The 14,058-nt window shown below is 45.9% G+C and overlaps 1 protein-coding gene across 4 annotated transcripts in view; it reads right to left on the bottom strand.

The window, feature by feature from the left end:
• The window catches only part of CACNA1I (calcium voltage-gated channel subunit alpha1 I), a 167,174-nt gene that overhangs the window by 43,905 nt on the left and 109,211 nt on the right, over window positions 1–14,058 (bottom strand). For all 4 annotated transcript variants that reach the window (XM_077783408.2, XM_085570383.1, XM_085570382.1 and 1 more), the window contains 4 exons: window positions 9,529–9,688; window positions 7,021–7,336; window positions 6,315–6,407; window positions 264–573 (listed from right to left, as the gene is read on the bottom strand). In XM_077783408.2, coding sequence (XP_077639534.2) covers window positions 264–573; window positions 6,315–6,407; window positions 7,021–7,336; window positions 9,529–9,688 — 879 coding nt within the window. The remainder of the gene's footprint in view (window positions 1–263; window positions 574–6,314; window positions 6,408–7,020; window positions 7,337–9,528; window positions 9,689–14,058) is intronic.

The following is a 14,058-nucleotide window of genomic DNA, read 5'->3' as shown; positions in this document are numbered from 1 at the left end:
GCCTCAGTGTCTTAATCTCTTTATGGTCTCTGGATTTCATATCTGGATTATCCATGCTCCCTGCTGGCCAGCCCTGTTTCATTCCCATTCTTGCTGGTCACGCTCACCTTTCTGGCCCCGGTGCCACGCGCAGTGGCCAATGTCAATTATAATCCTGTGCTTTATAGGCACAGTTCCTTTGGCAAGCTGGCACATGGAGACGCTCCCAGTTACTCTCACATTTCCCCCACTGGCATTTCCAGCTTTACCCACGCAATCCTTACTGTAGTGCCTCTGGCTTTTCCTGTTGCTGACGGGTTTGGCATCGCCGGGCTCCTGCACGTGGCCGTGGCGCCAGCTCTGCACGCTGTTGTACAGCCCCAGGGTGCGGCGCTTGGCCTTGCGCAGGATGTGGCAGACATACTGGAAGATCTCCTCGTAGCAGTCTCCCGGCTCCATGTAGCTGGCAACCGTGCTGGAGGAGAGGTACCGGGCCCTCTGCTCCTGCATCAGCTGGTGCTCCCGCTGCTTGGTCTCCGAGAACTGCGTGGCGATCACCACCAGGCATAGGTTGATCATGAAGAAGGAGCCCACCTAGCAGCCAAGGAGAAGAAGGGACCAATATCAGCATGGAAAAGAACATGTGGGAGCAGGAATGTAAGAGGAGAGAGGAGGGGAAAGTGACTGGAGGCAGACAGAGGAGTGGGAATCAGTCTGCATATGGAGGTTTCAGGGAAAGCCAGAAGTGTATGAGCTTGGTTTTGAGGGCACACTCAACATAATTTCCATGCAGAATTTAAAGCTATGCATTGAAATTCAGGAAATGGGTCCAACTTTTAGCAAGTTTTGGGACTTTTAGCAATCACTTATATACAAAGGGTTTGATGAAAACTGGACTTTATTTTCCCCTCTTTGTGTTAAATAGAAGGTAGGAGACAGAAAACCAGTTTGGTTGATTTCTCTTCTGCTTATTAATTTACCACTGGAAAAATCATGCACTGCCATTTATAGTCTCCACCTCTTGGAAGAAATGTCAGTATTCTGAAATCATTTTAATGACATACTAGTATACATGGGGCATATTATTGGTTTCTACCATTTGCACCTTAATTCTTCAAACAGGGAGATGGGGCTTTCCTGAAATGAGTGAACTTTTGAAATAAAAAAATACTTTACAAGGTCAAACAACTTTTAAAAGGACACTGAGTAGTCTGGTAAAGCCAGACTTCTTTGCTTAATTTGTATTCTTCTGATACAAGACATATCATATTAGCTCTTCTTTAACTTGTCCTCTGGCCTACACAGGCTTCTCATTTCAAACACAGAAACTGTAAAAAATACTCCCAATTTCTTAGAAAGAGCATACAAAATGCCCAAGTTCTCCCTATTCTCCATGAAGAAGCCCAAATGTCTACCAGGCTTAATTTAAAACTCGCATGCTCCCTTTAAACCTTGTTTTTCCTATTTATAAAATGGAGCAAGCATTTTTTTTTTGTTCTGAGAGTTCTGGAGGCAAAATAAACTCACCCTGTATTATAGATCATGAAATTAGAGATTAATTTCCACCAGGAGATCTATCCATAGATAGGTAGATAGAGGATGAATCCTGGGCTTCAATATGATGAGGATTTCATACATAAAAGGGCTAATAACTACATTCAAAATGATTTTCAAAAGCTATGACACCTTGATTGGTGCCTGCTCTTTGCAGAGCTGTGTCAATAGGGCATTGATAAAATGCAGAGACTAAACTGTGACCAAGGACTCTGCATCTGCAGTGCTCTGAAAAAGACTCCATGGGGCAGCCCCTGGGAGGAGATTAAGCACCAGCTCAAGATTTCTGCTTCCTCTGGACCTGTGAGCATTCCTGCTAAGGGGCATCCTGGCACCAGTTTCTCCTGTATGAACCCACACAGGACCCAGTCTCACCTCACTGTCCTTCCTTTGCAAGCAAACAGCTCTGACAGAGAGCAGGATTCAGTCCTGACCTTGTCTTCACATGTCTCCTCTCCTGTAAAGCCTTTCCAGCAAAGGGGACAGAGCAGGCATAGGTGTTGATAACCTGACCCCAGTGCTTGTGATTGGAAAAAAGGTTTATTTCAGCAAGTACCTCAGAGCTTGTTTTACCTATCCAAGCAGCTTTTCCCTTAGTTCATAGCCCTTACTGTCCCCCTGACCAGCTTGCCCTTGTGGGCGACCCTTTCTTTTGGACACAGGTGCCTTTTGTCCAAAGGGCATGTGTCCCTGCTAGCATCTCAATGACCCTTTGAAACATGAAGTTCTTTCCAACCAGCTTCAACATAAGGACAATAAAGTATCTCAAAATAAAGGGCTTTTTTCCCCCCTCCTCCTCTCAGCACCCTTCAAAGCTGTTCTAATTCTGTTTCCTGTCATCACTGAACCCTTCTCTTCTCTTTCCTTCCCCCATATTTCAGCCTATTTTTCCTTCAGCTTCTGCATGCAGCCTTGAAAATTAAAATAATGCCTTGTTCAGATTCCTTTGCCTTCACCCAACATTTTTCCTAGTCTGTGATGTCTTGCATGTTTTATTTTAACTGATGAGCATATTACTGGGAATCCAAATTCTTCTCTGATGCACTCTCCTCAGCAGCATGATATTCACCTGGGCTTTCCTTTTGGTTATGTCCCTCAGCTGGCACTAAGTGAGGCAGGGCAGGGAGATGGACACCAGCTGTGTGAACATTTCTGTAATGCCACTTGTGACACTGCCCCATACTCTGCAACCTCCCACAACTCCCAAACAACAAGCAATTAGGGCTTGCAACACCTTCTCTCTAGGCCACAAGAGGAAGAGCTGAGAGCAGAGATGCCCTCACCAGGACCGCACTGTCAGCCCAGGGTTGAATCAGGAGTGAGGTTCAGGTGCACATCCCTGCGCCCTGTCCTCACAGGCACCATTTGCTGCCTTCTCCCACCAGATGAACAAAAAGAGGGGGAGTGAAAGGAGTGGATATGGGAACTACTCCCCAGTCCTTATTCATTTAGCTAGGAACATCAAACACAAAGCAAATTAGCTTGGTTAATCCTTAAAGCCACAGGCAAGTCCATAAACTCTCAGTCTCTGCTGAGTTTGGCACTGCCTCCCACCTAGGAGAAGGACACGAAGGGTCCCAGAAAGCTCCTAATTGAGTGATTCATCTCAGCTGGCTGAGCAGAGAGACAGAAAGAGTCAGACACGGAATCAAAGCATTTGAGAGAAGCAAATGGAGACCCTCGATTCCAAGTCCCAACACAGCATCCTGTTCAGCCCTGAGACTGAGCTGTGCTTTGATAAAGCAGATCCTGGCCTCATTCAGCCCAAAGTTCAAGCCCCATCTCTGCAATATCTAACAAAATCTGACTAGTGCTGCAAATCCTGACTTGTGAATTACTTTTACTACTTATGCCTAGATTTCCATCTTGCCCTCTGAGGCCCACACATGTAAGCACAGCACCCTTCAAGGAGCCTCTGAGTGCTGCAATGCTGATGCCAGTGTAAGAGTTCAGAAGAGCTCCTTGCTATGCTCCAGGAGCAATAGCAGTGGCCAGGTAGCTGGAGAGGTGACAAAGAGACACCTGAACCTCAAGCAGGAAAACCCAAGTGAAACACTGACCCAAGAGCAGGGAGTAGTCCTTCCTTCATGTCATATCCATGATCTCTGGTCAAGGGGGAAGCATTTTAAATCTGCTGAAGACATAAAATGCTTTTCCCAGACTGTTCTACAAGGCCATTCAAGAGTGCCACAGTCAGTCAGCACCCTTCCCCTCAGAGAAGCACATCTATGCAGGACTTCTAGCTGTGCTGGGAGTATATCTAGGTGGTGGAGCCTTCTTACTGCCATATGAGCAGTAGCAGGTAATGCCCTCATGTAGGTGTTTGCAGATATCATTGTAGGAAAGAAGTCATGGATGAAAGCACAGCTCTAGACAGAAGCTGCAGAGATCCAGCCCCAGAAGAGTAAGTCTGAGCCAAGCCTAGAATGTGTGTGGAAAAGCAAAGAGTCAGGGCTTAAAGTATGACTGTCAGAACAATCCTGCTTAGAAAGTCAGGTCTTCAAAACATGGAGAAGGAGGGAAGGATAAAGGCTGGAAGGGCCATACTTCATGGGACTTAAAGAGGGATCATCATTCTATAGGAAGATTCAGATAGAAAATGCAGCCAAATGATATAAAGTTGGCATTGCTGTATACCAAGAAGGTAGTAGGAAGGCCAAAAACTTCCTTGGCCTAACTCCACAAAAGGTAAAGAAACTATTCCACCTAGCATATGACTCCTTTGTTCTCAGCAGGCCCAAAGTAACCTGAGATTCATGTTCTCCCGTGTTTTGACAGAAATAAACCTATATGGCTTCTGCAAATGAGGAGGGAGTGTCTAGAAATGTCAATGACACTCTGCAGTAACATCTCAGGTGGAGTGTTTAATTGAGGGTTTTTGGTGCCTGAAAATTCAGAGACACAGTTTGAATCACTGTGAATCCACATGACATGAGCCAGCACTAGAAGGATACTTAGAAACCAAAAATATGCTGACAGAATTTATGTAGTTTGAAAAAATGTGGGGAGAAGGGCAGTTTCTGGAACTGGCCTACAAAAGACCAGGTAAGTGTGCCCCAGTGGTTAAACACTGATCCTGCACAGTCCTTCCTGGCTCTGGGAGAGACTGGGGCTGTGGGACAAGGAGTAAAGTCTGTATCTAATTGCATATTCTACAAATTGGGGTATCCTGACCATTCTGCACAAAGTCAAAATACAGGTACGTACTAAATATCTATTGCATTGATGGGTATATGAACAAAATTCATGGGAAATTATTATTATCTCAACTCTCAAAAAGCAGAAGATGTCCAGTTTGCCCTTGAGAATAGAGCTTGTGGAAACTCCTCTCCATCATCTCATGCTATGCAATCACATCTCTGCTCTGTCTCTTTGGGACTCTCCAGCATCAAAGTAAAAGCAATATTTCTTAAGGTATATTTCACCTCTGCTGTCCAGGTTCATGCTTCACCAACAGGGAGTATGCCATATTCTTGTTTTTATCTCCTTGTTTTTCCCTTGTGAGAATAGAAGACCATAAGGCAGGGTGAAATCAAGGATATAGTAAGATCTTTTTATGTTGTCTGACCTGAATGGGCCAATAGATTTTTTTTTTTTTGGGCCACCCTCCATATGAACAGGCTGCAGAATTTCTCAAAGAAATGGATTAAAGTTTGCTTTACCTCAAGTCATTGCATGGCAGCTTGAATGTAAACTAGATCCCGTACTAGGTCAGTCTGTTAGTGCTACTGGGTGACTGCTTCTAGAGATCCTATTTCTTGAAGGGCATGGCCCCATAGGACAAGTGTTGGATGAAGATCAGAGTCCTGGCCAGGTCCATTCATCAGCCCATCCAAATGTATGTTGGCCTTGGAAACACACTGAGGTCCTTACTCAGTGACCTGAAACTAAATTGCATCTACTATGTACAGATTTTATACTTCCCATAATTCATCCTGTCTTTCCATTTCATTCTTGGCTTTAGTCCCCCAGGTGAGCAATGTGCAAGAGCCTTCATAAAAACCAAAATCCTTCCTTGTTACAAACAGGATATTCCCTCCAGGAAAACGCACTTATGCAAGGGAACCTGAGGAATGGGGAGGCAATGGCATCATGTTTCTCACCTCTCATCCCAAGTGCTGATAATGAATATTCTTGCAGAAAACCAACCTTCAAACTTCATTTGCATAAATCCACAGGGCTTATAAACTGCTTATTAAGTTCTCATTGCTGACACACTTCTCTCTTTCCATCCGATCATCCACAGGGGATCTCACACAGCCAGTTTATTTCAGACTGCTGACACTCTTGGAGCAGTAGCTCCTTTTTGCTCATGGTGAGGAAGTAATTCAGCATGACAAACTCTGAATCTAACAAAATGTGAATCTCAGACTCTGAACCTGATAAACTCAGGTGCTGCCAAAAGCTCCTCACTCAACATGGCTCAAAAATTACTCAAGAGCTTAAACTGTATAGAGACCTAGTAGAAGGGCAGAGAAAGAATTGGCTTTTAAGTCAAGTGGTTTGGGGCATTTACTTTGCAAGATCTGCCAGTGAGAACATTATTCTACACTGGGCATATATAAATTTAAAAATCAATCTTAAGTATATTTTTGAGTGAAAGCTAATAACCTGGCTGACAACTACATATGTGATCCTCTCTCAGACTCTTGGTGAAAATCAACTAGCCAGATTTCTGAATTTTCTAGAAGTTTACTTCCTCAGTATCTATGTTGATTTAAGACCTGTTTTTTGTCAGTTCTTAGCTTGCATTGCTGACATTCATCAAATCTTATACTTACGATTATCAACAAGATAAAGTAGATAAAATTGTAGAAGGAATGGGCGTCCATCACATAGTACATGATCTCCACCCACCCTTCCAGTGTGATCACCTGCAAAGACAAACAAGAGAAACAGGAGGGGTAGTCCAGAGCTCACTCCTCAGTGTATAGCAAGCAGATAGATACTGGCAGGACAGTTGCAACCCAAGAAAGGTGAGAAACAACAATTAATTTTAACGAAGCCAAATTTCCATTTTGGGAAATCAGCATGGCACTGCTTGCTGACACTGGAATACTGTCAAAGCCTGTGAGATCATTCTAGTCCACAGCAGGAATATTTCATTAAAATAGTTCATTTCCCTGGATCACAGCAGGGGAAAACCCGCAGCAGGTTGCTGTGCCCCTTGGACTGGACACCACGTACAGCCGGAGGAAAATAAAAAAGGCATGGATTTTAGCTCCCATCTGCAACACGTGCTGGGAATTGACAAAGAAAAATTCCTTTACTATAGCTGGAGGGGAAACTGGTACAAGCCAGTCTGAAGAGTGGAGCTTATTTTGGCAAGCACATTCCTGTGTGCACTGTTAGCCTTACCATAGGAGTTACAAGGCCCTTTACATCTCTGCCACACCCTGCAGGAACTACCACTGGAGCCCAGAAAAACTAAATTTGAAAAACAGAAATATAAGCTTGAGCCTTGTAAGAAAGCTAACTCAGACTTACCTGAAATATCACAATCCAGGCATACCCGATATTGTCGAAGTTGATGGCACCCTTGTGTGGGTTGGCGTTGCCTGTGCGGCACACATTGTAGTACTGGTTCCAGTTCACACACATACCACTGACATTAAACTCTTGCCGGACTGAATTGTAATAATAATAATCATCCTTGTCCAAACAACACTCATGGCCTCGCTCCTTCAGCGGGGGTATCTCGTGACAGCCCATAATTCCATTGTCTCCTGACAACGAGCAGATAAAGGGCATCTCATCATCTTCCTCTGGTTGGTAATAAGGGGGCAGGACAATGTCACCTTGTCTGCAAAAGAACCCACAGTCAAATTTCCTGTGACAAAGAGTTTCCTATCTATCAGTGATACTGATGGGGCTGGGAGCCCCCATTCTGACATAGGGACTGCACTGGGTAGGGGATTTCCAGGTTTATTGACTCAGGAGAAGGGGAGGAATGACAGGGCTCCTGAAAACCAGCAAATTTGTAGGGTGAGTCCCCTGTTTTCAGAGCTTTTTCTTGCCATCAGATCACCCCAGGCCAAATTGCACAATCTGCTTGCATGGAGATGAAAAAAAGCTAGAATGCAGAGATTTGCAGTCTGATCACTCTCCCCATTAACATCAAAGCTAAATCAGATGCAATGACATTAAGGAAGTTCATCAGGCTTTACTGTAATATGTTCATATATGTAACTGCTGATGGACATGTTTTATAACATTTGGTAGTGAACCTTCTGTACTTCTAAAAAAAAATCCAGTTCATGCATAATTAACATTGCACAGATAAGCCTTAAAATTTGGAAATGGAAAGATAAAATTGACTTAACCTTAACTTTGACTCCTCCTTGACAGCTGGCATTATGGGTGCAATGTTTTATGACAAGTTCGTGTATTTTTTCCAAATAATGCAAGCACCTTCCAAATGCATGAATAATTAAAATCATCTATGCTTGCCTAGCTGGAGATGAGCTAATATCAGAAAAGTGAAAGGTGGAGATACAAAAAACAAAAAAAAACAAAAACAAAAAAAAAAGGATTAAGCTCTATCTGGTGTATTCCTTGCAGTGCTATAATGCACAACTTTCACGTTGTGTACAAATGCAGACTTTTTCACTAAATGTCATTGGAAGAGGACAGGTGTTGATGAAAAAGACAGGCTCTGATTGCTAACTAAGCAGGACTAAGCTACAAAGGTATGTTGTAACTCATCCTCGTCATGCATGGGCACCTTCAGAACTGACTTCCCTAGTAATGGTCAGCCAAGTATTTTCTAATATCTGCTTTTGTGAAGGCTGTGGCCCCAATTCACTTCCCAGTTACCATCAACTCTCCATGGATGTAATTACACTCATTAAAGAAGTGCTACTCCTGATTTACATAAAGGACAATCATCCTAAAGAGTAGTTTTTCCCCAAGGAATAAATAAACACAGGAAATGCCTACTTTAAGCAGCACCTGCTCTGCAACTCTGCTGCTGTTCTGCACATTGTATTTTCACACTTTTTTTTCCAATTTGAGATGCTGTAAAGCTTCAGAACTGTTTAATCGGTTTAAACAGATCGACAGCTCTGGGTTTTCTTTAAGCGGTCTACACTGATAGCACACCTGGGATTAGCATACGGTTTTAAGAAAACATTTTAAAGCCTGAGATCTACTAAAGCCAGAGAGTCAACAGGAAGAGCTGTGCCCTGAAACTGAGTAATCGGAGAATTCACAGCAGGCAGGAGCTTTTCCACCCCACTGCCTGTGGGAGGAGTAAAGCTGTGCCCCCTGACCCCCCAAATAAACCTCAGATACCTGTACTTGACCCCTGTGTGGCTTCAGGCTCTCTTTGCCAGAACTGTTCCTATGTTTCCCCACGAGTTTTTGTCCCATTCAAACATTCATTCTTTGCTTTCAGATGCTCTCACTTCTACTAACCCAGCTATGGGACACCTCTCCCAGCAGCCCTCTATCCCTTCTCCATGGCACTGGCCACATGCAATTCTACTCCCAAAGTTTTCTAGAAATTTCTCAGTGTCCTTCCAGAGGTAATGAACTACTGCTGAAACAGTGACCCCAGCTCCATTTTGGTGGTATCAGAGATGTTCCTGGATGCATCAGGCAGCACAATAGCTTTCTGTAAGACTCCTGCAAGTGCTGTTTTCTGAAGAGGCAGCAGGTTCAGGATCTTCTGGCAACATGTGTCAGAGTTTCAGTTCTTTCTGGGTGTAGGAGCACCATCCTGTACTACTAGGCATGGCTGGAGGGGACAGTCATGCTAACCTGTGCTTTGATTAAATCCAAGTGAGCCCAGACACCTGCTGTGAAGACAGAAGAAAACCATCTGTCTTTGCCCACCCTCCCTTTCTACTGCAAGATGTTCCCAACACCTGCACACAATCACCCCACACTTGGAGTAGTGATACACAGAGAGCCTGGCAGAAAACATGAGCGGCCAGAGGGAAAAAGAACCATCCACAGAAGGAAGGAAGGAGATGTTGTCTCCCAGTCACTCACACTGTGAAGTTCTCCTCCATGAAGCAGCGGTTGCGGAGCAGCCCAGCCCACAGCTGCACCCCAATGATGCCGAAGATAAAGAAGACAAAGAAGCAGAGAAGAAGGACGTTCCCCAGCATGGGCAAGGTGTCCAGCAGCAGGTTCACAAGGATGCGCATGCCTGCAGGGGGAGAAGAGAACCAGAAGGAGCAAGTGTTCGACACAGGGATGGAGAAAGAGAGAGAGGAAAGAAAGGAGAAGAAAAGGAAAGAAGTTTACAAGACAAACATAAAAAAGGCAAAAAACACCATGAAAATAAAAGCAGAGTGTCAGAAATTAACTACTGTCCAGACCTAGCCAGATTTATGGTTACTGCCCTTTCTTGTCCTAACTTCTACTGACAGGCAGCCAGCAGAGCTGCTGTGATGCTGTGATCTCTTAAACTTAGGCCTCCATCTGCAGCAGAGAAGAAAATAGAAAGAGACTTTTGGTGCCATCAGCTATCTGACTGACATACCTCCCTCCCCGTTCCCTGCAGAAGGACAACAGACTGTCCCAAAGGGGCATGTCAGCTCAACAGCCCCATTATCCAATGGCTCCAACTGAAGGTCATTCCAGTACAGCAACTGTATCCTGCAGCCTGTGAGACCTGCATGGACAGACCAAGACCAGCCCTGCCAGTGGGATGAACCTTTTCAGAACATATAAACTTGCATAGATAATTGGGGTTTTTTTCAGTGGCAGTATCATCAAGAGACAGTCATGAAAACCACAATTTCCTCCCCTGGCTAGTCCTCATGTCCCAGTGGGGCTGGAGCACACAAGTAGCAGGCACAGCCCAAAAATCTTCCAGCACAGAATCTCTGCCCAGTGCAAATGTTTTTAAAAAATGTTTTTAAAAAAATGTTTTTTCACTCTCTAATTACCTAATGAATTATTCGTGTGGTTTTATTTCCCCCTTGACTCTTTAGCGCACAGCCACAAGTAGGGGTAAACATAGTCCATTTCTCCATGGAGCTAATGGCTTTTCCTCTGCTGTCTGGGAGATGATGAAAGTCTAGAAATTCTTCTGAGCATCACAGTACTGCCTTTATCCCTGTGCACACCTCACGAGGTTGTCTCTCCTTGTCTCCATGGAGGTCCTCCCCAGATACCTAGAGAGTTCCTTCGCTGAAGATGTTCCATGTAGGCCAGCAAATAATTAGCTAATTAGGTATTTATAACCAATTCATTGCTTCAGATGGCAGTAGAAGGGGAAAGAGGAGGGGAAAATAAGATTAGGATTCTCTGACAGCCCTTTGAGGCACAAGATAATCTCCCTTGTGTACCCAGCACCAAGTAATTACCACACAATACTATACATTATGCTCCATGTCTATTCCCCAGTCTGCTTACCCCACAGAGAGGGGAGGGAAGTGGCACCTGCGGTGGGGCAGCCAGGTTTGGAATTCACAAACACTGAAGGAAGAGGGAGAAGTGTGCCTGCTGTGAAACAGCAGACTGGTTTAGATTAATAAAGAATGCTTTGGAGACAGAGCAGAGTGGAAGAGACAGGAGTGATATTTACAGGTACGTGATGTGTAGGAAGGAGAAGATGCTTATTGGTGCCTCCATGGGATCATGAAGGATAAGGGATGATGGCAATAGCTCCAAGACCAGGCTGTGGAGCAGTAGTTAAGCCCTGCTGCCTGCTTGTCCAGCTGTGTCACCAGTCACTGCATAAGGCAGCTTCTAGACAAGTACATCAGGGACACAGCTCCAGCCATTCACTCAGCTGTGCCCTGAGTCACTGACAGCTCTCTGACCTCTCAGCACACCAAGCCCAACAGCACAGCCCCTGAGACCTGCTGGGCCCTGGAGAAATGCTCTGGGCAGCACTGGGACTTCAAGACTGTGCACCCTCACTGTAGTGCTACGTGTTCCCAGCATTAATGTTGTGTCACAGAATGAGCTCAGTAGTTCCCATAAACTGTCCTGGCCAGTACATTAGGCAGAGCCAAGTGATGTGGGAAGCTGTGCCAGTAATGCTGCAAGAGGGTGTGGTGTTTTTCAGATCAATTGATGCTAGCTCCATTTCAGAGCTGGGTAATAGGAGAGATGAGGCTGCCCTTAGGTTTAAATGCAGAACAGACAAAACAGACATTCCCACCAGAATTTTACAGACAGCATCCTTGTTGGGTCAGAATTTACCAAAATTGATTTTGTCTATGTTCCAAGAGAAAGCAAGTGCAAATCTTGTCTGCCTTTTTCCTGGAAAGATCCTGCTTGCCCATACATTCTCCATCTTGACTCTCAGAGGGATTACTAATGGTACAAGTCCTAATGCTCTCCACAGCTCCAAGATCATACCTATTGCCCCCATGTTAGGCCCTCTGGGGTACGTGGGGCCATGACCCAAGAACTGGCAGGTGACCCCTGTGGTATCTTTTCCACATCACAAAGAATTTCAGCATTAACAGGTTCTAAGTCCAAATGAAACCAGTTCGGGGTTTTGTTGTTTTGTTTTTTTTAATTTCACAGTTAGACAGATTCATCTTTCTCTTCCCATTGATGTTGACTATGGATATGAGATTGGCTCTTCAAAAGCAGTAATACTGAATCTAAACACATCCAAACATTCAAATATCAGTTGCAATTGCAGGAGAAAGAGAGAGAAAGACTGAACGGCCTAAGGCCAATACGTGATGATTTACCATAGAAGCTGGAGGCCAAAATAATGGGGTCTCTAAAGCAACAGCCCAACAGTGGAAACAGGAAGTGCAGCTTTGGGAGTATTCTGGTTTAGAGAACTGGGATGCCTCCCTTTTCCAAAGGGCCCTTGCTGGACAAGCTGCCATCCACAGCAACACCTGTACATCTTGAATGACAAATTCTGAAAGGTCCTGGAAAGCCCATCCTTTATCAAAATCCTCCTTCTGCCTCCTTCCCACCTTCTGTTGCCTCTACCTGCTGCTAAGCCATTTTCCTCTTGCTCTGCCTACACCTCCTCTCTGCCTCTGTGCTGCTCCTCAGCTTATGTGCACATTTTTCCTGGCCTCCCTCCCCACTGCTGCCTTTCCCCACATCCCTGTTTGTCCTTTACCATTGGCAGAGCAGAAACCATGCTGGCTCACAGTAAGGAGGGGATATGAAAGGGACAGTGACCTTTTCTGAAGCATCCTTTGTGAAAAAGGGAATGCTGCTCAAGAAGAGAAAGGAAAGAGGCTGGGCAGTCTGGAGGGAAAGCATTGATGAAACAACATTCTGCAACCAAACAGCCCTCCAGGACATCAAATATGAAAAGGTTTTGCTCTTCAAGGGCAATAAAAGCAAGAAACATTAAATATTCATGAGTGCCAGGTGTGGGCTCTGAAAGATCTCTTCTCCACTCACTCTGACCAGGAGACCAGGGTAAGGGAGGAAATGAAATGGCATTGCCTGTGGGCATCCAAGGAAGGAAACAATGCTCACATAATGGTTCCCTGCTGCTCACCCATGCCCTTGAGCAAGGGGTAGAGAAGGGTGCTCGATGGCACCTCGAAGGCAGGGCTGCTTCTACTAAGATATCCCGCAGGAGCAAAGCCACAGGTGTGTTCACCACTAAAACACAGCAGGAGATGGGGGGAAAGTATGTACAGGGATGAGAAATGGTGGGAAGGTGAGAGAAGTGCCCGCCAGTGAGCATCAGAAGGAAGCACAGGACTGAGCTAAGTCTCTGAGCTCCCTCCGTGGTTCAGAAGAAGTAAATCGTCTGTCTCACCCTGGCGGCACCCAGAGGCCCTTCGTGACAAATTCAGCAGACACTACAATGACCCTAGCTCTCTCCTAACACTTGCCATCAGCCCTGATTAGCCTGGCTATCGCAGCTAAGCGGGCTCGACTGCCGTGTCTGCCCGGGGGCAGCGCGGCGGCGGCGGGGCCGGGCGGGCAGGGCCGGGCCGGGCAGGGATGGGCAGGGATGGGCAGGGATGGGATGGGCAGGGCAGGGCAGGGCAGGGCTGGGCAGGAGGCGAGTCCTGGGCAGCGGAGCCCGCGGTGCGGGGAGCTGTGCCCGCCACGGCCGGGGCTCCGCAGCGCTGCCACCTCGCCCTCTCCCCGCCTGCCGCCTCCCGAGCGCCAGCGCAGCTGAGCTGGTGCACTCCCTGCTGCTAACCACCCTGTGATACGAGCGGGGCACTGCCTGACAAACCCTGTTCTTTCTCACCTCTGGGGCTTTCAATCCGCCCCAGCTATGGCGTGAGGGACAAAGCCAATGCATGTGAAGTCAAAAGGAGATAGCGGTTTGAGGTAATCCCTCCCTCGCTTGGGGTAAAGCACATGGAGGAGAACACAACATCTCACCTGCATCGTGGACCAAGCTACCAATTGTCATTTTAACTGGAACAAAACCAAATCTCTTTCCCGTCAGCACTTGTGACTGTAGCTGGCAGGACATTTTGCAGAATGCAGAAACTGAAGTGTCATTATGTCCCTCAGCCAGGCTGCTTGTCCAAGCGTGCCTTCTTTCCTTCCTCCCTGCCCCAGGACACATGGCAGTCCATCCAGCTAGCATGGGGTTGGCAGGATTTTCCT

This window comes from Lonchura striata, chromosome 1A (assembly GCF_050655825.1).
Source record: "Lonchura striata isolate lonStrDom1 chromosome 1A, ASM5065582v1, whole genome shotgun sequence".
Classification (NCBI taxonomy): domain Eukaryota; kingdom Metazoa; phylum Chordata; class Aves; order Passeriformes; family Estrildidae; genus Lonchura; species Lonchura striata.
Note: the sequence above shows the minus strand (reverse complement) of the source record. Positions and strands in the feature narration are given on the sequence as shown.